Source organism: Alosa sapidissima, chromosome 22 (genome assembly GCF_018492685.1).
Source record: "Alosa sapidissima isolate fAloSap1 chromosome 22, fAloSap1.pri, whole genome shotgun sequence".
NCBI lineage: Eukaryota > Metazoa > Chordata > Actinopteri > Clupeiformes > Clupeidae > Alosa > Alosa sapidissima.
The window spans coordinates 21,278,559-21,302,203 of record NC_055978.1 but is presented as its reverse complement, the minus strand read 5'-3'; the positions used below and the strand labels follow the sequence as shown (position 1 = coordinate 21,302,203).

The 23,645-nt window shown below is 42.6% G+C and overlaps 2 protein-coding genes and 2 long non-coding RNA genes across 6 annotated transcripts in view; 1 reads left to right on the top strand and 3 right to left on the bottom strand.

The window, feature by feature from the left end:
- Positions 1-413: 413 nt before the first annotated feature.
- On the bottom strand, positions 414-23,645 carry LOC121697177. Its single transcript, XR_006026396.1, has 3 exons — positions 23,518-23,645; positions 2,171-2,178; positions 414-424 (listed from the first exon to the last, which is right to left on the bottom strand). It is a non-coding gene; the product is annotated as an uncharacterized LOC121697177 (long non-coding RNA).
- Positions 5,240-6,597, bottom strand: LOC121697175 (LYR motif-containing protein 5A-like). Its single transcript, XM_042078561.1, has 3 exons — positions 6,441-6,597; positions 5,900-5,954; positions 5,240-5,791 (listed from the first exon to the last, which is right to left on the bottom strand). Exons 2-3 carry the CDS (start codon positions 5,942-5,944, stop codon positions 5,579-5,581), a joined length of 258 nt encoding a protein of 85 aa, XP_041934495.1. The 5' UTR covers positions 5,945-5,954; positions 6,441-6,597; the 3' UTR covers positions 5,240-5,578.
- The window catches only part of dnai7 (dynein axonemal intermediate chain 7), a 36,012-nt gene continuing 18,958 nt past the window's right edge, over positions 6,592-23,645 (top strand). For all 3 annotated transcript variants that reach the window (XM_042078559.1, XM_042078560.1, XM_042078558.1), the window contains exons 1-14: positions 6,592-6,802; positions 7,296-7,383; positions 8,211-8,302; positions 8,805-8,909; positions 9,203-9,340; positions 10,234-10,368; positions 10,609-10,712; positions 10,900-11,203; positions 11,422-11,539; positions 11,906-12,069; positions 12,919-13,102; positions 14,041-14,255; positions 16,386-16,544; positions 16,871-16,984. In XM_042078559.1, the coding sequence (XP_041934493.1) occupies positions 6,800-6,802; positions 7,296-7,383; positions 8,211-8,302; positions 8,805-8,909; positions 9,203-9,340; positions 10,234-10,368; positions 10,609-10,712; positions 10,900-11,203; positions 11,422-11,539; positions 11,906-12,069; positions 12,919-13,102; positions 14,041-14,255; positions 16,386-16,544; positions 16,871-16,984 (1,923 nt within the window). In that variant the 5' untranslated portion in view covers positions 6,592-6,799. The remainder of the gene's footprint in view (positions 6,803-7,295; positions 7,384-8,210; positions 8,303-8,804; positions 8,910-9,202; positions 9,341-10,233; positions 10,369-10,608; positions 10,713-10,899; positions 11,204-11,421; positions 11,540-11,905; positions 12,070-12,918; positions 13,103-14,040; positions 14,256-16,385; positions 16,545-16,870; positions 16,985-23,645) is intronic.
- LOC121697176 lies at positions 13,922-21,952 on the bottom strand. Its single transcript, XR_006026395.1, has 2 exons — positions 21,703-21,952; positions 13,922-14,265 (listed from the first exon to the last, which is right to left on the bottom strand). It is a non-coding gene; the product is annotated as an uncharacterized LOC121697176 (long non-coding RNA).

Genomic DNA, 23,645 nt, shown 5'->3' with positions numbered 1-23,645 from the left:
GATGAGATGGGCAAACAGAGAGGCACACACAGACATAGAGAGTCTGAGGGAGGCAGGTGAGTGTGTGTGCGTATCTGTGTGAAGTTCTGGCTTTTGTGGCACCTTTGGTTAGTCTCACCACCAGTGTTCCGTGAAAAGGGAGCAGCGCTGTGTCCACACTGCCTGTGTACATGAGGCAGAAAAACATGTTTCATGTTTGGCGCCTGGCAGCGCAAACAGGAAGTCGACAGTTGGTATGACTACAGCAGTGCTTGCAGGCTCTTGTCCTGGCTCCATTTCAACTTTCATGCTGGGGGGGGGGGGGGGGGGGGGGGGTGCAGATATAAACAAGTGCCAAACACAAGGGGAAAAAAGATATTGACACTTACGTTCTGTGAGGATGGGTGCATGTGTGTGTGTGGGGTGGACAATTATAATTTAGTTTCTTTCTTAATCTTACAGACAGCCTCTGGGCTGACATCAAATGGCTTGGAGACACCTTCATATCTCCTCCAGAACAATGTCTCACCACACTAAGTGGCCCTCTGTATGTGTATGAACCTGTGCTATCAGTGTGTGTGTGTGTAGAGATGTATGTTGAATCTCTGTCACTCTCTGTGTGTCTCTGTGTTAGGACAGCTCTTACTGTGTGGGTGCACACTAGGAGGTCCACAGCAGAGTGGTGATCTCCAGAGAGAGACAGAGAGGTTGAGAAAGAGTCTGAGGGATGAAAGAGACTCCTGCTGACAGACATTTTATGCTTTCACTGGTCCTCTCAAAAAGCCATGTAATTTAGACGACTCGCAAGAGTATGCGAGTGTGTACTCGCATGAATATGCACATGCACACACACACACCACCAACTTTAACACAAAAACACAAGATTAACACATTCAGTATGCTGTCCACTGACATCCACACAGAGATAAAACACACAAACAACGACAGCACAGGAAAAGACACTCTAGACACATTACACTAGAACATATGGCATGACACACACACACACACACCAACTTTAACACAAAAACACAATATTAACACATTCAGTATGCTGTCCACTGACATCCACACACATATAAACACACAGACAAAGACAGCACAGGAAAAGACACTCTAGACACATTACACTAGAACATAAGGCATGCCACACACACACGCGCACACACACACACACACACACACACACACACACACAGACTTTGTGCTGAAAATGTCTTCTGTCTTAAACCCTTCCACCTGTAATAATTGCCTGGGGACAGGGCAGAGGGATGCTGATAAGAAGACAATGGCCCTGATGAGCACAGATAACACTGGGCCGTCTGGGAGGATGGTCATTAGGCCATCTGTGCACGAGTGTGTGTGTGTGTGTGTGTGTCTCGGCTCATTAGTGACAGTCTGTCTGAAAGCACACCATATGTAGGTTATATTCTTAAAGTATAGGTAACAGGGTAATAGACACTGCTGGGGGTTGGTGGGGTGGTGAATGTGGTTGAGGGAGAGAGCATTTGTCTGTGTTTGTGAGTGTGAGTGTGTGTGTGTGTGATGTAGAGAGAGAGGGAAAAAGAGGAGAGAGAGAGAGAGAGAGAGAGAGAGAGAGAGAGAGAGAGAGAGAGAGAGAGAGAGAGGTGAGCACCGTAGCAAAGGAAGATCAATTTGCATGACCAGAGGGGCCCAGCCTTTTGACTGCAGCAGCCTGGTGCCTTGAAGTCTGAACGGCGGCCACTGAAGTTCTTGCCCCAGGGCGCCTAGAAACAAATCACTGCTCTTGAGTCTCTCCCAGGGCACGGAGGAGAGGAGGAGAGAGGGAGCGGGAGGAGACGAGAGGAGGAGAGAGACACCTGTTAAACTGATCCTCTGTCGCTCATCCTCTGGTTCTTCTTTGTCCGGGTGTTCGGGGGCGGGTTACGGGCGAGGCTGTAAAATCATTACCTCGTCAAGCAGCTCGGAGGTGGTGTGTCAGAAAGAGAGAGAGAGAGAGGGAGAGGGAGAGGGAGAGACAAGGGTTGGACAGACAAAGGGAAAAAAAGGCTCCATAAAATATGTGACTGAGATGGGAGGAGCCGCTGGTAAAGGAAATATTAGGTTAATATTTAAGCCTGAATTTCAGCATTAAGCTAATATTTTTATCCAAAATTAAAATACAGTGACAATAAAATAGCAGAATTAGGTTACATATTGAATGTGCTACTAATTGCACTTTATTAATTTGTGAATTCAGTGAACACATTCTTAATTGTGAAGTAGGCCCAAACGGTGTATGAAAGAGAGACAAACTGGATCCAATATTATTTGAATCTGTACTGTTACTGGTTCGTATACCGGACCCTACACAGTGAATCAGTATAATAATCTGTAGGCAGTGGAGCAATCGTGGCAAAAACCTGTTGTTCTACAGTTATTTCATCAGACAAGGCACCAGATGAGAAGACCATCTGAGGCTAAGATGCATAGACTCTCTGTTTCCACTGTCTACCAGTATACCATCTGTGTTTTCATGTGCCGTGGAATTCAATTCAATTGTAATAGATCTCATGAATAGTGACAAGCTAAATGATTCTAAGCCGGTAAAGTTAAGAGGACTTGAATCATGTGTGTTCAAGCAACACACACGCACAAGCATCTTCAACTGTTAGACACCAAGCCCATGTCTTATCATTCTGAAAACATTTTGAGGAACATTTGGTGCACTGACTTCCTGGCAAGACGTGTTGATCAGGGAGTTGGGGTGAAGAAGATGACATTTGTGAAGGGTTTTGAAGCCCCTCCCAGCCGACCAGACTGTGGTAAGAGCCCCTCCCTTGAAAGCTGACTGATTTAGAGAGCTCCCTTCCCTTCCCTCACCAGTGTCGGCCGTTGCTGCTACAGTCAGTCAGAGGGACTCTCAATTCTCCATAGCTGTTCACACCTCAACCTCAATTTCCACCCTCTTTCTCTGTCTGTTTAACTTCACTTTCAGGCCTCTATAAACCTGTAATTGTTCATTTATGTTTAGGGAAGGTGAATGTGTGTGTGTGTGTAGGAGAGAGACAGGAAGGGAGAAAGAATGAGTGACAGTGTGTGAGTGTAAAAGTGAACGTAAAACAGAAATGATACATACGTATGTGTTTAAAATCACTATAATCAAGGGTACACTTTTATGACCGGCACTTTTTTGACAGCCCCTTCATCATGACTTTAATTAAACAGATCTTGATGCATCCAGATTTTCCCCAGTTACAAACCTGTGAGTCACATCGTACTCATCAGCTGAGGGTGCAACAAAAGACTCCCCTGGAGTGCTTTGCCTGGGTTAAACTCAAAACAGGACCTTAAAAACTGAAATCGTCCAAAACAAAGCAAGCTATGACACTGACGTGTGTATGAGGTTATTATGCAATTCTGTGAGATTGGCCCGGTAGGCGAACACAGGTGAAGCTTGACAGACAGACAGACTCCAAGAAGTGCCAACAGACTACACCTTTTCAAACACAGACACACACACACAGGTTGGCAGTTCAGCCAGCGTTCAGGCCTTGAGGGAGCTGAGCTGACTGGGTGAAGATCTTGTCCTGCTGCAACGTGTTTCCCCACACCCATTATCCACACTATCATTGACAGAAGAACCCGGGGTGAAACAACCATAGTCATAAGCAAGATCTCATCACCCTTCACCATGCCATGTCAGGCCACACAGACAGAGGTCAGACACTAGCCCACAGACATGGCTACTTTCCATTTGTGATGTGGTGGGTGGTATCATTCAGTTCTGAAAAGTTATCACACCTTGGCTCCCTGGTTACAGGCAAGGTCAAAATGTTGACTGTGAATCACCTATAATGCCACAAAGCAGGCCCACATGCATTGTCTTCCATAAACATGAATTGATTTGAGTTGAATTGAGTGTGGTACTTCTAAGATTTTTGAAAGAAGCCAAGAAACATGGCAAAAGCAGAAATGCCTTTAGTTTTTACGTAGTTTAATTGCATGTGACAATCTACTGAGGAGGACAAAACCACAACTTCCTTATACCGTATTCAACGTTGTGTTCCCAAACAGAATTATTTTGGTCATGTTGCATAACATATTTCCCACCTTTTCTACACCCTATTTGCCTATAGTGATAGCCTGATAGATCTCTTACGTATCTCGAGGACATTTACCCACTGAAATAAAATCAGATTCCCTGATCACTACGATGAAAGATAGTCTGAGAGCAGAGCACCTATGAGCCCCAAAGGCAGCCGTGGCCTATTGGTTAGCGCTTCAGACTTGTAACCGGATGGTTCGAACCCCGACCAAAAGGAGCTGCTAATATTACTGCTCCCCGAGCGCCGCTGTTGTAGCAGGCAGCTCACTGCGCCGGGATTAGTATAAGTAAGTATAAGTATATATACTTTTTTGATCCCGTGAGGGAAATTTGGTCTCTGCATTTAACCCAATCGGTGAATTAGTGAAACACAAACAGCACACAGTGTACACACAGTGAGGTGAAGCACACACTAATCCCGGCGCAGTGAGCTGCCTGCTACAACGGCGGCGCTCGGGGAGCAGTAAGGGGTTAGGTGCCTTGCTCAAGGGCACTTCAGCCGCGGCCCACTGGTCGTGGCTCGAACCGGCAACCCTCCGGTTACAAGTCCAGAGTGCTAACCAGTGGGCCACGGCTGCCCTGTGTGCCTAGTGTGCTTCACCTCACTGTGTGCTGAATGTGTTTCACTAATTCACGGATTGGGATAAATGCAGAGACCAAATTTCCCTCACGGGATCAAGAGTATATATACTATACTATACAAAGGCTCTGTGGGAACCATAGGGATGAAGCACTGTAATGTTAGGCTTTGATAGTGCTGCCATCTAGTGTTTGAACAAAATGTCAACATTTCACCACAGAAAGATGACATAAATGGTCAGCTTTACTGACTGTGAGATGAAGTGTGGTGTACTGCACACATAGGCCTACATTGCTTTACATGATGCAGATATTAAAATGGGACCATCACATACTTCACTGCTAATCTGGGAGCCTGTGTTATTGTCAACACAACATCTGGGTGACAACTAAGTTCTTATAAAGAAAGTTTTGAAAGTGAATGCAACTTAATACAGTAATCACCTCTATTTTTGGACAAGGCTAAAAGTGGGTCAAGGGTTATGGGAGAAGCAAACAGCAACAAAATGCATTCCAACAAATACCGGTACACAGGTAATACTATCCACAGGTAACACACCTTTATGTGTCAAACTAAATACACTCCTGTTTGTATGGTAGTGAAAGGCTTCCTTCTTAACCAAAATACATTTATTGTCAATCAGTTACATCCATTGATATCCAGGTAACACACTGACATCTATACACCAAAAACTGAAAGAGTGCAATTCAGACAGGCCTTATTTCACTTATTCCTTATTACATCAACATGGCACATGGCATGATTACAGTCTCTTCTGTCAAGAGGAGGTGTCCCTTTACTACAGTTGACCTTTTGTCTGAGGTACATAACTCTGAAACAAAGTGCAAAGGGCCTTATTGAAATACAGTTTGCTTTCAAACTGTATGTATGGCAGGCCTACTGACTGATATTGATACCATGGGGCTGTAGCCTTATACTGTAAGCACAGTTCATTTTTCATCGTCATAGTAGCGTTTTTTAATTGCTCTGTACTTCCTCAAAAAATACAGGGCCTGTATTTCCTTGATGACAAAGTCTCCACGGGCAAGAAGCTTTTGAATCTTTTCTGGGTCTGTGACATCTTTGTTCTTCATAAACGACGCCTTCAGGCGTTGTCTAAAGTATGTAAAGCCTTGAGGGTAATCTCGCCCCAGGTGCAGCAACTTTCAGAGGGGAGAGGCAAGAATTATGTAAGGATGTTAAAATCCACAAAGACAAAATTAACATGTATTGGTGTAACATTTGTTATGGCGTTGTTAGGAGACACTTACAGTTTTGTACAAGTGGATTACTTGCCCCTTGAATGGGTTTGTCATGGTCTCGGTCCTAGGGATGGGTTAGAGATAGACGAAGTGATTTACCCTGTCAAACCTGGGCCATTGCTTTCTTGTATGTAACAAAAGAGTGAGTGAAGTTCACGACTTGTAACGGAACTTACAATGACCTTCTTCTTCCTACTATCATGTTAGCTGGCTGGCTAGCCTTGCTAGTTTAACACTGTTCTAGCTAATGATACTAGTTATGGCAAGAAAGCAAGACATCACAAAGTCCGATTTCTTCACTGCATCTTTCCTTTGACGTTGCTTATAACGTTACTTAATCTTGGACATGTTTACGGGCAAAATAGGTGAAGGTGTCAATGCTAGGTCTCGTAATAACGTTGCAGTTAACGTTAGCTGAACAAGCCACCACAACCAGCTAACGGTGACTAGTAATCCATGTTTATTGCTGATCAGATGAGCATTATTCAACACAGTTATGACTAATGACCTTATAGCCAGTCCAGTTATTTGATATGTGACTAAAGCTCACCGTTTAGGCCTTTAGTTCATCCGAGGTTACCCATCGCCTTAAGAGTGTGCTTCGTAGTTTGGCGTCATCTTGCAGAAAAGACGCTTACTTACATCCTACGTCATAGGCAAAAGCCAATCGTATCGGTCCATTTTCTGACCCGGGTGAAATGATAATATTGGAAAAAATCATAAAAGTAAGCACGACTGGACCAAGAACTAAGTATCTAAATATCTTACAAAATCCAAGTGCACATTTTAAAAATGACTGAAATGAGCTGAAACCATAGACTGTAAAAAATAGGCTGAAACCAGTTTGTGTATGTCAGCGTGGATGGTTACTATGGCAACGAACACACCGAGTTGTAAGAATTGAGAAATATGGTAAGACAGACGTTAGCATCCAACAAGTTCTTGCATTGATAGAGCTATACTAGAATATTGACGTACTTATAAACCATTCGTTTATACCTCCGCTATATCATTAATAGCGAAAGCATTGCAACTGTTGTGACTTATTCCACGGAGGTTGTCAGACCTGTATCGTTAGCTAGCTTCTAACTTCTACTCAGAAAGTGTGGTCAGCCAAGATAGCTGTAACGTTAGTGCTAACTTAACATAATATATCCTACTCTCTTTACATTACGCAAATGATTAACATAATATATCCTACTCTCTTTACATTACGCAAATGATTAATTACAAGAATGGGAAAGTCATTACTGAGCTTCTTGCTATCCCTTCTCATTTTTGCATTGAGTTATAGGCTAATGCAGTAATACTAGTGATATCTTGAAGGTTGTAGCTACATCTCTAGGGCATGCATTTTCGTTGTACTGCATCTCTCGATATTGCTAATATAAAACTTTTTTTATAGTCAGGCAAAAAGAAAGGAGGCAAGCTGAGCAAAGGGGAGAAGGAGCGGTTGCAGAGAGAGGAGGATGAACGCAAACATAAGGAGGAGGGTACGTTTCCTGTGGCAACTTATTTTGACTTTAAACGCCACTGTCGACAGAGTAACAATATTGCATAGTCAGACTGTTTATTGGACGTAATCTAGTCTAGTCGTGTCTGAGCCAATAGTTTACGATGTTAATCTTGGTGTACGTGGTGTGCATTCATTTTTGCTTTTCATAACATTGTGGATGATATGACAGTTATTCTATGTGGAACAGTAGGCTTCTATGTTTATGTTCATGTTTATTATGGTATGTTTATTTATCGTGCTCCCTGATATAATTCATGTCAGTAATCACCAAAATACTCACTAATCCTCTTTGGGTTAACCAAATGTCTGCCCAGAATTCGCAAATTAGAACATACATAACATAAAACCAATACAATCTGACAACAATGATAAATTGTAGGACTGCAACTATGGATTTGTTTTTCTGGACATGCACACATATAAACTAAACATACAAACAACACGTTTTTTTTACCCAGAAATATTCATGGTATAAGAATGTTGCTGAGTAGGTTTTGTCAGCCATCTGCAGACAACACAAGGCAGCTATGGATCATTTTATTCAACATGAAGACCTGCACATTGATATGGTAACTCTCAGTTGGTAGGACTCCAAAGCACAACAAAAAGTGGAAACTCCCTCAGCCGCCAAGACTGAAAACAGACACATAACCCAGACATCAAATAGCTCAGTGACGGTGGTTGTAGTGACTTTGAGTGTTGAGTATTGAGTGGCATCGTGCATGATGCAGCTTGTGTGTGTGTGTGTGTGTGTGTGTGTGTGTGTGCGTGTGTGTGTGTGCCTGTGATATTGTGTCTTCTCAGAGGAGGCCCGTTTGGTGGCGGAGCGAGAGGAGCAGGAGAGGAGGGAGAGACAACGGCAAGAGCAGGAGGAGCAGGAGATACTGGAGCTCAAGGTAACGGGTCGTCCACTGGCCACCAGAGTCACATTTGACTGGATACCAAGATTGGATCTTAAGTTGAGACAGGGAGCTTCAGTGTGGAGGAGTTCAATCTGCTAATTATGCCATTTAGAATTTAGAATTTAGCCAATATGAATCTGCAGTACAGTACGGGGGCAGCCGTGGCCCACTGGTTAGCACTCTGCACTTGTAACCGGAGGGTTGCCGGTTCGAGCCCCGACCAGTGGGCCACGGCTGAAGTGCCCTTGAGCAAGGCACCTAACCCCTCACTGCTCCCCGAACGCCGCTGTTGTTGCAGGCAGCTCACTGTGCCGGGATTAGTGTCTGCTTCACCTCACTGTGTGCTGTGTTTCACTAATTCACGGATTGGGTTAAATGCAGAGACCAAATTTCCCTCACGGGATCAAAAGAGTATATATACTTATACTTATATTATTGTTGGCATATTGAGGCATGACTGGGAGAGTAAATGATTCAAGTGTGCGGCCTCTAACAGGACAAGGAACGCAGAGAGGATGAGCTGAATGAACTGCGCCATCTGCTGGAGAAAAACCAGGCTGCTGTCAGTAAATGGGAGTCTGAATCCAGGGAAAAAGCTAAGGTGCCTTCATCAGATTCTATCGGTTGCTTTGAAATGCTTCTTGTCACTGAAGCTGTGTTCTTCATCTGAATGCATTGTTGCCATTTATCTTTGTATTTTTATTTATAAGCAACTTATGCTAAAGCCCATGGACAAGACAATTCAAGACAAAAAAAAAAAAAAAAAACAGTAGTCAATGCAGGCCCTGAAATACTATCTTTTATGAGAGATGTAGAACACTTGCAGTAGGCATTAGCTAATCATACAGACTAGACTGACCACAGATTTTGTAAGCGTTTGCTGAATGTCCACAGTGGGAGCGCTACATGCGTTGTGATGGCAGCCCAGACCCCTCGGTGCTGCAGGAGATCAACACCTTCATCACGCTCTGGCGGGAGGACCCTGAGGCTCAGGTCAAACCCATCCTGCAGCAGTGCGATCTGGCACTGAGGGTAAAGCTCTCTCTGACCACCACCTGTTCATCAACATGGCAGAAAGAAAAACACAACACACTCCAAAATGATTATGTTTATGATTTTATTTAATTTAGCATTTAACAATATCTTTTCTTTGATCAGTATCAACATAGTATCTAAAGCGGATATATCATAAGATATTAGAGAAACAGCACATGAAGCGAAATGTTATATGGTCTTTTGGGCCCTCACCGTCGACTTCAAGGCAGCACTGCCTAGAAGGCACTAGGGTTAGGCAAGGGTTAGTGTTAGGGTCAGGATTAGATGCCTTGAAGTCGACGGTGGCAGCGAAGTTGAAGGTGGGGGCCCAAAAGACCATCAAGCACACGAAACATGCTTGTTCATGACAAACCAATCCTGCAGCAGTGTGACCTGGCGCTGAGGGTCAAGCTCTCTCATCTGACCAGCATCACCTGCATGTCAACATGACATACTAAGAGCCTGCTCACTGGCAGCGTCATTTCACTCACTGTTATAACTAACATTGACAATGACTGTGCATATAATTGCAATATACAGTTATTTCAATATGCAGATTACCATGCAAATTAATCTAGTTAGTGAATGAGATGGGAAAACACCCCAACACACTCCAATTATTATATTATAATATAATTTAATTTAATTGATAATTTAACAATACTTATTGAATTATTGTCTTTGATCAGTATCAACATAGTATCTAAAGTGGATATGTCATAAGATATTATAGAAACAACACATGAAATATGGTTGTTAATGATAATAATACAGTAAAGTATTGTAGGGACAGTCCATGAGGCATACTCTCATACACATTGCACACTGTAGTATGTGTCAGTATACATGTGACATGCAGGTTGATGTGATGGGTCATCTTCTCTGTGCAGCTCATTGATGAGCTGGAGGGTCTGTTGGCTGACCAACCGGAGCCTCAGGAGGCCATCCAGCACAAGGAGACGCTGCAGTCGCTCCAGGAACTCATCCTCGCCAAACAGAACCTCATCACTGAGGAAGTTCTCAAGGTGGGCCACTTCGGAGAGATACTGAGAACAACTTCATTTATTCACATTTTTGCTCTAGATATTTCATTGTTGCATTTTAACCATTGATATCATATGTATAGCCTTGTTCTGTTTTCAAAAACATTACATGTGTCACACAACTGCTCTTTAGACACTTTAATGTAGACTAGAAATACTGATTGTCTGGATTGAACTACACCTTATGTTCATATGTTGTTATTATTTGTTTGTTTTCGGCAGTTGGCAAAGACTCAGTCGGATATCGAAACAGGGAATATGCAGACAGTGATCCAAGACAAGAACATCACTCTGTGTCTCTGGGCCAACCTGAACAAGAACCCAAGGTATATCCTTCATAAGAAAAGTATTACCTTAAAACTTTTTACTTTTTAAAAGTTTTATCTTAAAGAAAATGTTTGGGTAGGAGGGAAGCAGTAGTGTCAGTGTCCCATATCACATGCGGGCTCAATGAGAGTATGTGTGTGTGTGTGAGTTATTCTAGTTGTGCCTGTGTGTCTGTGTTCTCTGCAGGTTTAAAGGTTTCGAATTCCAGGAGGTGGAGCTGAGCTTCAGGCTGCCTAAGCAGCTGGCCGTGGGCGACGTGGCCGTCCGCATCCTGCACGCGCGCTACGACCACCTGTCCCACCTGAGTCGGCCCACGCCGCCACGCTCGCGCAGCTCCTTCGCCAGCATTGTCGCCGGGGGCGACCAGGAGCCGCAGGGGCCCCAGGACACCCCTGCCGCTGCGGAGACGGAGGGGGAAGGCGAGGGGAGAGGAAGTGTTCTCCCGGGGGAGGAGGCTGAAGTGATGTCGCTAAAGTCAGAGGGCAGGAAGGTGTGTTCATGAATTCATGAGAGGATAGATAGATGAATGAATTAATGGATGAGCAGATTAATGGATGAATGGATGGATGGATGGATGGTGGTTCAAAACATGTTTGTGGGTTTGTGTGCGCTAGTAGGAGTGAGTTGATATCAGCAGCAAGCACTCAGATTGTCTGTCATGTAGCCTGAATGTGTGTGTGTGTGTGTGTGTGTGTGTGTGTGTTGCAGACTGCTGTCAGTATGCAGTCTGGGAAGGAGGACAGGAAGAGTGCTGCACTGAAGCCAGTAGATGAACATGGGAATGAGCCAGAGGAGACTGAGACCATGGTAGAGGGCATAGACTCAGGTGAATGAGTGCTCCTAGTGTAAGAACAGAGAGAGGGAGAGATGGATGTTTGTGTGTGTGAGAGAGAGAGAGAGAGAGAGGGAGAGAGAGAGAGCGCTTGCAGAGCACAGCATGCACAACAACATGCATTACACAGAACAAAACAGAGCATAGGCATTTCAGACAGCCCATCAAAATTGTTGTTTCTTCACATTGCTAGTTGCTTCGGTTGCTAGTTTTTGGTCATTTTTGAATGTTTGAAAATAAAATAAAAAACTCCAAATAACACCTTAAAGGTGTCGTAGCGTGAGGTTTACCCACTGCATAACACTACCCTCTGGCTAGCCATTACGTTACACCAATACTGTTGTCTCTCTGTGGTCAAAGGTGAGGGTGGCTCCCCGTCACCCGCTGTGGACCCAGTGGCCGACAGCCTGGTGGAGAGCATAGTGGACTTGCACCAGTTGAGCTCTCTGGGCGGCGTCTTCTACTTTGATGCGTTCCACCTGCCACCTCAGGCTCACTCGCTCAACGGCTGGGAGATCCGACAGGTGAGTCTGCAGAGCCGTTGAACCTGCCTCTGGAATATTCCAGAAAAATCCCATGTGGTCTTAAGGTGATGATAGTACACAGGGTAACCTTTAAAGCAATGTTGTCGAACAATAGCACTGACCATTGATTTTTGGGCAGTTTTATTTGCCAATACATTTTTAACCAGAGATCTTAAATCATCAGCAGACAACTTGCCATGACCATACAGCCTATGGCCAGGACCATCAAACATTAGACCAGAACATTAGGAACCTGTGATGTTATTGCCTGGCAACTTGGCTCAAAACGTTGCCCCATGTACCTTCACCTTTAAGCATGGAGAGTAGCTAGAGCAGAGGTTCTCAAGCTTTTTGGGGCTAAGGCACCCCAGAAATCAAACCAAAACGCCAAGGCACACCGGCTTATGGTAACCCCTGGGCTAGAGGATGTGAACTGTGTTTAGATGAATAGACAAGCACTCTGGGGCAGTGACTCATGTCATATGCTCATACAGTAAGTACTTCCTAAGATGCAAAGACGCACCAACCATTCCAGTGGGCTGATAACTTATTTTCTTTTGCCATGAGATACCTTTTTTTAGATACTTAAATAAAATCTGTAAATCTGAACGTGCTTGTACGTGCTGGATATGAGAAAAGTAGTTTCTGGTTTCTTGACTTGTTTGTTAAACACTATGAGAACAATGCAAAACGAGTGGTTCTGTTGTTCAGAACAGATGTACAGCAGACATAATGACCAGCTCCCTGCTCCATGACACTGGGGTTATGTTCTGCTTCTCTCTCTCTCTCTCTCTCTCTCTCTCTCTCTCTCTCTCTCTCTCTCTCTCTCCTCCTCTACCATCTGGTCAGCTGCTGGACACAGGCCTGCAGGTGTTCCCTTACCCCTCAGAGCAAACCCCTCTGCACAGCTCCACCTCTGGCAAACTGGACGAGAGCGGCGCCCTCTCCTACCTTCCAGTCGGGGTGTCTGTCAAGCTGCCAGACACGGTCATCTTCCTGGAGGACCCCCAGGTGGCCAGATGGGACCCCGCAGGTGAGGTGGACGGATGCTTGTCTGAAGTAGATCATAATTCTAATCTCAACTCTCACTCACCTCTGGCAGCGCTGCACTATGAAACCCATTGGTACTGTAATTGGCTCATTCACTCTCTCACTCTCCACCTCAAGATGGTGTGTGGTGAGCGTTCTGGCGCATATCGGCTGCCGTGCGTCACCCAGGTGGGTGCTACACATTGGTGGTGGTTACTAGTGAGGTCCCCTCATCTATGTGTTGTAAAGCGACCTTGGGTACCATGAAAGGCGCTATATAAGTCCAAGGTATAATAATAATAATAATAATAATTATTTTCAATGGCCTGCCGCTGCGCCGAGCAAAGCGCAAACGACGTTTTGCTGCTCTGCTGCTCTTGCGTGTACCGTGGTCGAAGTTCAACAATTTTGAACTTTGACCGTGGCACGCTGTAAATCACAGGTACCGGTATTTTGCGCTGAGCCCCACGACAAGCACATCAAAAATCTATGGGACATTACCTCAACCAAGAGCAACCTAGCGACGAGCGCAGCGCATGCCGCATACAATGTGAAGTCCCCTTTAGGTGTGCTCAGTTAGCAGCACTTCATTATAGGAATTGTAATTGAGATTTAAGCAGATAATTACTTTATTCATCATCAAGGGGAAATTGCAGTGTTGCAGCAGCAATTTACATAGATAATAAGAAAAACATTCAGATTACACAGTGTTGGTATTAAAAACACTGTATAAAGAAATATACCAATGTACGTATTATATATGAAAAAGAGGAAAAATAGCCTGTACTGCCCTGCTTATAAAAAATAAACAGTATTACTATTATTTATGAAAAAGCCTTTACTGCTGTGACCATTAAAAAAAAAAAACAGAAAAAAAAAACAGTGCAGGAACTGTGATCAGGCGTCTCTCTAATGTCTCTATGACAACTCTCCCTGCTCCAGACCAGCACTGGAAAACAGACTGCATCAGCGATGTGTCGTACGAAGCAGAGGCCAGGAGGGTCTCCTTCAACATGGACGCCTTCTACGCCTTCACGCTCATGCAGGACATGTACGCCAACATGCCCTTCCAGGACTGGGAGCTGAGGCCCCTGGCACAGGACTCGGCCCTCCTCACCATCACTGGGGCCCTCATAGACGTCCGAATCACCATCAAGGTAGGAACACCTATAGCCATCAGAGACAGATGGGTATTAAGTCACGAGAGCTTCATAGTGTTGAGTAGATGTGAATAATAAATATCAAATGTAATTATTTGATATTGATTATATATATATATATATAAATGTTATATATATATATCATTATATATAACATTTATATATAATTATATATAACATTTCTAAACCAACCCAGGTGTGTTAGAACAGCAAGACTACCATCAAGGGAATAAGAGTGCCCCCAAGTGGCCATTACAAGTTTTGCATTGCATTCAGTCAAGAGGGCTTGGCTGAGATCGAATTAGGCTTGATAATATTAATTATGGGGCACTAGTTAGTTCAAATTGAATAAAATGCAGGAAATGAGACCAGACCTGATAGAATTTACCCCTACCATCATTCAGTCTTGCAATAAGATCTTCAAATGAGGCTGTGTCTGTTATTAACTTCAGCCACTCTGTAAAACTAGGCCTTACTTGGCTTTTCCAGTGTCTAAGAATGATTCGTACTGCAGTGATAAACCCAGCTAGTGTCAGAGCAGATTCCACTTTAGAAACCCCTGGTGGCAAAAAGGACCTATCTCCAAGTAGACACAGCTGGGGAGACTCTGGCAATGGTGTGGCTAACCAATCGGCAATAGTTTTAATGATTTGTTTCCAAAAAGGAAAGACCAGGAGGCAATCTCACAAAAGATGGAGGTAGGAGCCTGTGACGATCAGAAATCATATTGAGTTCAGTTCCCTGCACGTAGCAGAGCACACTCTGGCACATCCACCTGACACACCCTGACAAGATGTCAATCAGCATCACACTGCCAGTAATAGAGAAGGAAATGTTATTTATTTATTTTTATTTTTTTATCCAGACACTTACAACACAGAATAACAATAAACATTACATCTGCATTGAAAGTAACAGTTTAAAGTAAATCAAAGTCAAATCAAATCATAGTAATTGGACTAATACTAATAAATAATTTTGTGTCCCCACTCCTGCTCCCTGGTAAGACCTCTGATCTTAGTGTTAACTCCTTACATTACCAGAGAGCTACCTTACAGTAGCATAGAAAGCCAAACCAACAGTGTTTAGTTTATCACACAAATAACATGAAGTTGCTCAGCCACCATTATCTCACAAATGTGCTCAAAGCATCAAGCGTATATTATAGGAGAGCAGATATCCAGTATGAGTACTGAGCAGCCTTTCATGCCTAATAGGACTTATTAACAGAGCTTAGTCACATTTCCTGAGACCACACCAAGGTCTCTGTGTGCCCTCATTGTATTGCATGTGGCTTTGAAGAGCCAAAAGGCAAATTTCATGTGATAGTATATCAGGGCATTTACATACAACTTATATACTCATGCAAATATGAAGTGCTTATGTCAATGCAAGGTGTTCTCACAGGGTAAAGTCTGGGTGTTAATGTAGTTTGTGCTTGTGAATGTGTTTATATGTATGTGTACGGCACAGGATATTTGCAAATACAAATACAGTCTTCAGAGTTGCAATATTAAGCTGGGCAGACAATGTGTTTTTTTGTTCATATGACATGATAACTCGCACTACACATTTCAATCGGACGTGATTGCTGTGCTCACACTGTATATTTTACTGCTTACATTGTATGACAGCCAAAATAAAAATCTGACATGTCAGATATCCAGTAGGGTTGGATCTGAGCTGGAACATTGTCTTCTAGTCAGGCGTTGTGTACCTACTACATGACAAATCAGACAGGAATTCAAAAGTTTGTTGGATCAGACTGATTTGGTGCTCAAATCGGGTCAATATCACAGTGCCTGCTTGGACTTATCCTCTTCCCTTCTCTTTCTGTAAACCTGCAGCACCCTGTAAACTTGCATCATCATTTTCAAAGCATTAATCATCCTTGACGGGCTATTTGTGTACGTCTCGGCTCACCAGTTAGTTGCTTTGGGTGAAGCAATTGTTTGTATAGTCTGTATAAAAAGATGACCGATGTGGCTCCATTCAGTTATGTTGTATAGAACTAAAGGCCACAATCCCTCCACTGTCTCGCCCATATATATATATATATATATATACACATCCTATATTCATCCTCTTCACTATATATACAGCCATTGATTGTTTGTGTGTTGCCAGGGTGACCAGTGCATGCTTCAGACGGAGCATGAGCACGCTCCCGCCCACCTCCTTGACCGGTGGATGAGTGCGCCAGCGCTCCAGGCGGCCATGACCAGCGCCGGCATCAACATCTTCACCAGCGATCACTCAGACAAGTATGTCAGCGTCAACGCCAAGGTGAGCCCTACACACAGAGTGTGGCGAGACTGCGTCTGTCTCGGAGTACCCTCAACCTCAGTCCAGTGTTTCGTAGGGCGGTCTCAGAAAGCAGTATTGCAGTAATAGACAGACGTGCCACCCATGACTGGAGCGTGGATTCGAGTTGAAAGTGAAAGTTTTTTATAAATCCCTTACATGTCCTGCGCAAACCAATAATCCTGTGCTGTTGACATACAAGCTGAGGAAAGGAAAAGGCCTGTGGGAAGTGGGGAACATTCATTTATTTATTCATTTACTTTCTCTGTCTCTGTATGTGCATCACTGTGTGTGTGTGTGTGAGTTAGGATCCGCTGATTGAGCACACGGTCTATGAGCAGATGGCCCTGGTCTCCTCAGCTGTGGCTTTTGCCTGGAGCCGATGGAACTCACAGTGTGGACAAGAACACCTGGTATTAAAGGTACAGCACACACACACACACACACTACAACACAATTGTTCTGAGACACACACAAACAACAAGCAGGGAAAAAAACAACCTTCTACACTGTCAGAGGCACAGATGCATAAACTAATCCATAAAAGCCATAATCTAGAAACTAGAAATTGTTCAAGTTGATTCTGAAGAGGTTACTCAGGTATTAGTTAAGTTTTGGTAGTCTCCAAACTCTTTCATACACTCAGACACAAACTTACAAACTGTGCCAATGAGGAAGTTTATTAGATATGGAATTCAGTGTCAGCAGGAGGAACTTGAGCGGAGATCCCGGACTTGACTGACAGGTTTGTAAATATTGCAAAACAGGGAAGCCCGTAACTCATTCCAGTTCATTCCGAGTTATACTAGTCAGTCACTCCCAGCTACCGTGTACAGTCGGCCAGTACAGGACTAACTAAACTTCAGCTCCATTAAGGTACTGTTGGGAGGGGGGCAAAACCACATTTGCTATGGATTTGCTTCTTCATAATACTGGCTCATGAATTCACTAACTCCTCACCATTAGGGGTGTCACGATTCTCCAAATCCTCGATTCGATGTAATTTTCGATTTTAAAGTCACGATTCGATTCGATTTTCGATATTCTTTTTTAATATTACTATTAATGCATTTCTTATATGTTATTTACTCGTTTTGGCCTTTTCCTTTTCTGTTTCGGGAGGCTTTTATTTTGAAACCGCTTTTTATTTTGAAACCGTTCCAACCACGAGGTTGTAATGTAAACAGAAATATAGCTGCAAGCAGCAATGAGGGGGCCAAGCAGAATAGGCCGAAGTAGCCACGGCGACAAGATAGAACTCAGACACCCGCGATCAACACTTTCAACAAGTGTCACATCAAAACATAACTGACTTTGTTGGGCTGAAACAGGGCTGAGTATTGCTTCCGCCTCCGCCAGCCAGCCCCCCCCACCTAATCACCCCTGCCCGTCCCACCCTGTCCCACCCCGCCCTGCCGTTGCATGCACGCATTACAATGAACTGGATGGAACATGTTGTCATCAGTTTCACATCAAAAAATAAAAGATTGATAAAACACATCAGCAACTACAGATCAAAATGCAATATTGCTAATTACAGCGCCCCCTACAGGTCAAAGGTCACCAAATGTTTTGTGCGTCCTCCTAATGGGGTCATGAATCTATGTAGTAAGTTTGGTTATGATACATAGTAGGGTTGATGAGATATGAGCTTATTTCCTGTTTGGCGGCTTCGCCACCAATTTCGATGAAGACTACTTTTGTCAATTGTTCCAGAAAGCAATATATTGATAGGTTATGGTCTGAAGATGGTCTGTGCCAATTTTGGTGAAGATCAGATGAAATTTGTGACCTGTGAAAACTTTTTGATGTTTTTGATTAAATCCAATATGGCGGCCGAATCAATTATGATGACATCACAAGTTGGCCTGGGTTGGCCTAAGGACCTCCAACAGTATTACCTGAAACCACTAGTGTATTTTAATTCTAAGCACAACAGCAGCTACAGGCCAAAAGGCATGTTTCTTAATTACAGCACCCCCTAGAGGTCAAAGGTCACCAGATTTCTTGAGCGTCCCCCTGATTGGGTCCTGAGTACATGTACTAAGTTTGGTTATGATAGATGAATGGGTTGCTGAGATATGAGCTCACTTCCTGTTTGGCGGCTTCGCCGCAAATTTTGATTGGCTGTTACGGGTGAACGGTTTAAGTTCCGAAGACAAAATTTGTGACCTGTAAAAAATTAGTTTCACTTTCAATAAAATCCAATATGGCGGAAAATCCATCATGGCGGAAAATGACGTCATAGGGTGCGTTGAACTCGGCCTGGTCCAAGGATTCCAATGGTACCTCAATTTTCAAAATCGGGCCAACGGGTCAGAAGTTACATCCATGAACGCATGTCCAAATTTGGCCTGTTGGTGGCGCTAGAGCGCTCGGGATGCGGACTCGAAATTTGGTGAAATTAATCCTGGGATTCAGCCTAATTAGTGTGCCAAATTTCACAACTTTTCACCAGACGGTTCTATGGGCTGCCATAGACTTCAATGGCAGAGGAAAGATGTGTAATAACTAGACTGCATTTCCGGCGGGAACTGCGAAAGTGTGCTTGCCCTGGTCCGGTCACCAACGTGAGCAGACAGTGACATACGCTATGCTGAACCTGGCTTGATCCAAGCATTCTAACAGTGCCTTTCAGTGTTGGAGCAGTGGCAATACCTCAAAAGCTCTATTCAACTATTGCCTTGCGGGGTGAATGCGGTTCGTTGGCTTTTACCTGTGGCCTGCCTTCGAATTTAGCTTCTATGACTAAAATCAAATCAATAAAATAAAACAACAGCAGTGATTGGCTGCAAAAATAAATAATGTCACGCATCTTGCACCTCTCAAACTGGGCTATCAGGTAACCTAGAGAAAATTTAGAAATTATGAAATATGACTAAGGCATTACAATGCTGCTTGTTTGTCAGGATATTTTTTCACTGATTTATTTTAGAAATATGAGCTATGAGTGTGAATGTTATATATTCCATCCCCCAATTCTGTTTTACTGGTTTATTTGACAAATAATCTATATGGATTTGCTCTATAAAGACCTTATGTCTGTTTGGGATTGTTTTGAGAGCCTATTGATGTATCTCAGAATAAAGGAATGTCCACAACATTAGTGATGGGGTTTTTTTTGTGTGTGAATGTATTTTACTTAACTCATTGAATGTAGCTGGATACTCATGAACGCATGTCTCTAATAGCCACAATAGGAGTAATTTTAGCAACACTGTATTTTGTGTGGCCCATAACGACCCAGTGGATCATGAAAATGTGCCAAAATTCACATTCCTTGCTTGTTGTTGGTACATTAATCCCATTCAGATTGCCACTTATCTGAGATGTAAGAGTTCAGTATAGGTTTAAGGTCTGGGGCAGGGATTTGACATTCTGTGACTTCTTCATTGAGGGCTTGCTTAGCAGCACTGTCCGCTTTCTCATTTCCCCTCAGACCAACATGGCCTGGGACCCAGCAAAAAACTACACTCAAGTTCTGGTTCTTTAGACGTTCTAGTTGATCAAGCTCAGCTTTGGTTGTACTTTTTGCGTGACATTAAAGCCTACTGGAAAGATTTTTAATTGCAATTTAATTGAATGCAATTTACTTTTACGATTAAATAAAATTAATTTATCCCCCTCACCCATAGTTTTCTATTTATTTACAAATGTACATAGGCCTACTGTAATTACATTTATACATAGTTATTCTACTGATCTTTATACTATTCATCCTGCACATAAACTTATTCTTTCTACTCTTATAATGTTGTTTCTGTACTACAATGACACTGTTTCCACACTGCACATAGCTGTATTTTATGTACATATCTGTTATATATTTGTCATATTGAATATCCATATTTATTCTGTTTTATTATATTCTGTTAATACACTGCATATATCTATATTATTATTTCTACTATTATAATGTTACTGCTACATCTACATACATTATTCTACTTATTGTATGAGATAACTGCTAATACACTGCACATATTTATATTTAATTCATATTACTCTAAACCACCTTCTGTAAATCAACTGTATACTACTGTCTACATTGCACTATATTTCTTGACCTGTCTCTGTATATTTCATCACCTTTCTATACTTTGCATCACATTTAATACATGTTCTATATTTCAGTCTTGCACTTTAATTTAATGTGTATTGTCTATGGCTATGTCCATAGTATGTCTATGTCTGTATTTAAAGCATGTCTATGTCTGCATGGGAAAGTAAGAAACGAAATTTCAATTCTTTGTATGACCAGTGCATGTAAAGAAATTGACAATAAAAGCCGACTTGACTTGACTTGACTTGATTGAATGCATACTGTACATGAATCACAGCTAAGATCTTTGGTTGCTATGAAGGCCAGTCGTTCTAAATGGATGGTTGCTATGGCCAAAGGCCAGTTCTATCTCTGCCGTTGTCAAGCGGGCATATCCTAACCTTATTTGATCTTATCTATTTTACTTAGCCTACTTCCATACAGCGAGTCCCATTAAGAAGTGGCCACTTCATTCACACTTACCGTGATCCACGCAGCAACATTATTAAATGAATCTGTCACCATATGCCTATGCCAACGTTTGCAAGGAGGAGAACATTTTAATTTGATTCACAATGAAACGTTACATTTAATGTACATGTTGACAAGGCTGTTTTGGTTGTTGTTGGTGGGGTTACTGCATCCCTTAGTTATGCCTACAATGCAAAATTGTTCCCTCGCGATTGTTAGCTCCTGCAGACGCATTTCAAAACATCGCGACGTGAAATGCCACCACAAAAAATTGTTCGGTCTTAGTGAGTTAGGAGTCTTCGCGACTTCTTTTAAGCCGTCACAGACTCAGTCGCTACTTTTAGGGCTAAAATGCTTCCTGAATTACTCTTAGTACAAAAAAAAAATAGGAGTCCTAAAGTTACGAGTACAAGCATCTCATATCAAATGACCATGGCATCACGCTAAGCAACATAAATCCCATACAGCAACATCTCCTCCGTAGCTTCTAGCCACACAAGAAATGAATAATGTTAAATCTCTGCTTGGCATGCTTCTCCGCTTAGCATTCTAATAACAGAAGGGGGCACGTTTATGTTGACCACTACCATATGACTCATTATATCTGTAACTGTATAAAACACTTACTTTCATAAAGGACGCACACCATCCAGCACATACACATGGAAACCGATATTTTAGGCACTTGGCCACGAACTCAAAACGTCTCTCTGAAGCTCTGTTCTAGAATCTTTGCTCTGTTGTTCCCAGAGTTGCTAGGCAACAACAAATAAACGAAATGACAGTCTTTGATACCAATGGTATCAAAAGTGTACGAGTGATTACGAATGGATGTGTGTGGTTTGCAATTAGAATAAACAAGAAATAACATTTCCAATAATTTCCCATGATAAGTTACATATTTGCACCTTCCTTACTTATGAAGCTCACTAATGCCACCTTATTTAGTAAAATGTAATACAACGTTGCCACCTAGCGTTCAGCATTAACGTGACATTGCTTGCTTATTCTTTCGCCAACTCCATGCTTTTAGGAAAACAATCTTTTTTATCATAGTTCCCTCTTCAATGAGCGATTACCAGCTCGTTTTTGTAACAGAGATAGCTGTTTATTGTCCCTAGGTTTACAGAAACACCTATTCATATTAATACAGGAAATCAAGTTAACGCTGCCGACCACTGTTTGTCATGGCCCAGAATGCCTTGCATGTTGTTACAACAAAACAACCCAGTAAAACCTCATTTCCCGTAAATATATGAATTTGCATACTTGTAACATTTTTAATAATACTCTCCCATCATGACATTTAACAATAAGGACATTTTTTATTTGAATACCGTCAATGTGAAAACAACTCTATTATGTAAGCTATATATAGCTACTGTTCTCCTTGTTATTTCAGTTCGGAAGTCCATACTATCCCATGGCAGAGCAAGGATTTCATGATTGGGCAAGACTGCCTAGAGACATTGTGGCTCCCCAGAGAGATTGTGCATACTTGGAAGGCATTGTAATAGCAGTGCAAATGTGAAAGGTGATAGTTATCAAAAATGGATGAGTGGTTTGCCAAATGATGGAAACTTTTAGAATATTTCTTTTTTTTTTTTTAGCTTATGCACCCTCACACTGGAGTCCCCAGTTCATATACAAAATTTGGTATCGATATGTGACAGTGTTCCTGAGATATGGACGACTTCCTGTTTCGGAGCCTCGCCGCCGATTTCGTTTGGCTGTGACGGGCAAACGCTTTCGAAAATCAAAAATCCTTCCGGTAACTTTTGTGAGGCTTGGTCCAAGGATAATGTACGTCAAGTTTCGTGGCGTTCGGACCAAATTTGTGACCTGTGAAAATTTAGTTTTGCTTTCTGTTCAATCCAATATGGCAGACGAATGACACGCCCACCTGACGTCATCTTCGCGACCAACTTACACCGGTACTGACCGGACGTTTTAAAGTTGGAACGGTGTCTCTGTCTCAAAGGGCCTAGGCGCTAGAGCTGACAAAAAAATTAGGAAGACGGGAAAAATAATAATAAAACTTAAGAAGAACAATAAGTGTGCTGCTTTGCAGCAAGCACACTTAATAATAAAACTTAAGAAGAACAATAAGTGTGCTGCTTTGCAGCAAGCACACTTAATAATAGGACAAGCTAGAAACACAATGGGTGCCTTCGCAGCTTCGCTGCTTGGCCCCCAACTAACATTAGGTTAAAACAGAGACGTGAACATAGTGAAATGAAACAACACAGAATGATAATTTGATTCTTTCAGCACACTCCGAAGAGACCCAAAGTTAGTGTTCATGGAATATGTTCTTATCAATGTGCATTTTAAGCCTTAAAGTAACTTTGGACTGTAACTAGATCACCTTTTCACTTGCTAAGTCGAGTAGCCTAGGCTAAGTTAGTTTAATTGACGTGAATGAATGAATCCTTCCACAACAGTGATTTCAAAGTAGTAAGAGGGGCTTTGATTTCGGTAGGTTGATGTGTATATTTTAACTGGCTGCAGCCTAAAATTAGAGGTGTTGACGCTGCAGTTCAGCATGTGCGTGTGTTTGTGCGTCTTGG

Coding starts and splice junctions, on each gene's coding strand:
- LOC121697175 (XM_042078561.1), bottom strand. CDS start 5,944: ATGACAAACCCATTCAAGGGGCAAGTAATCCACTTGTACAAAACT. Junction 5,792..5,899: donor TAATCCACTTGTACAAAACT/GTAAGTGTCTCC, acceptor CCCCTCTGAAAG/TTGCTGCACCTGGGGCGAGA.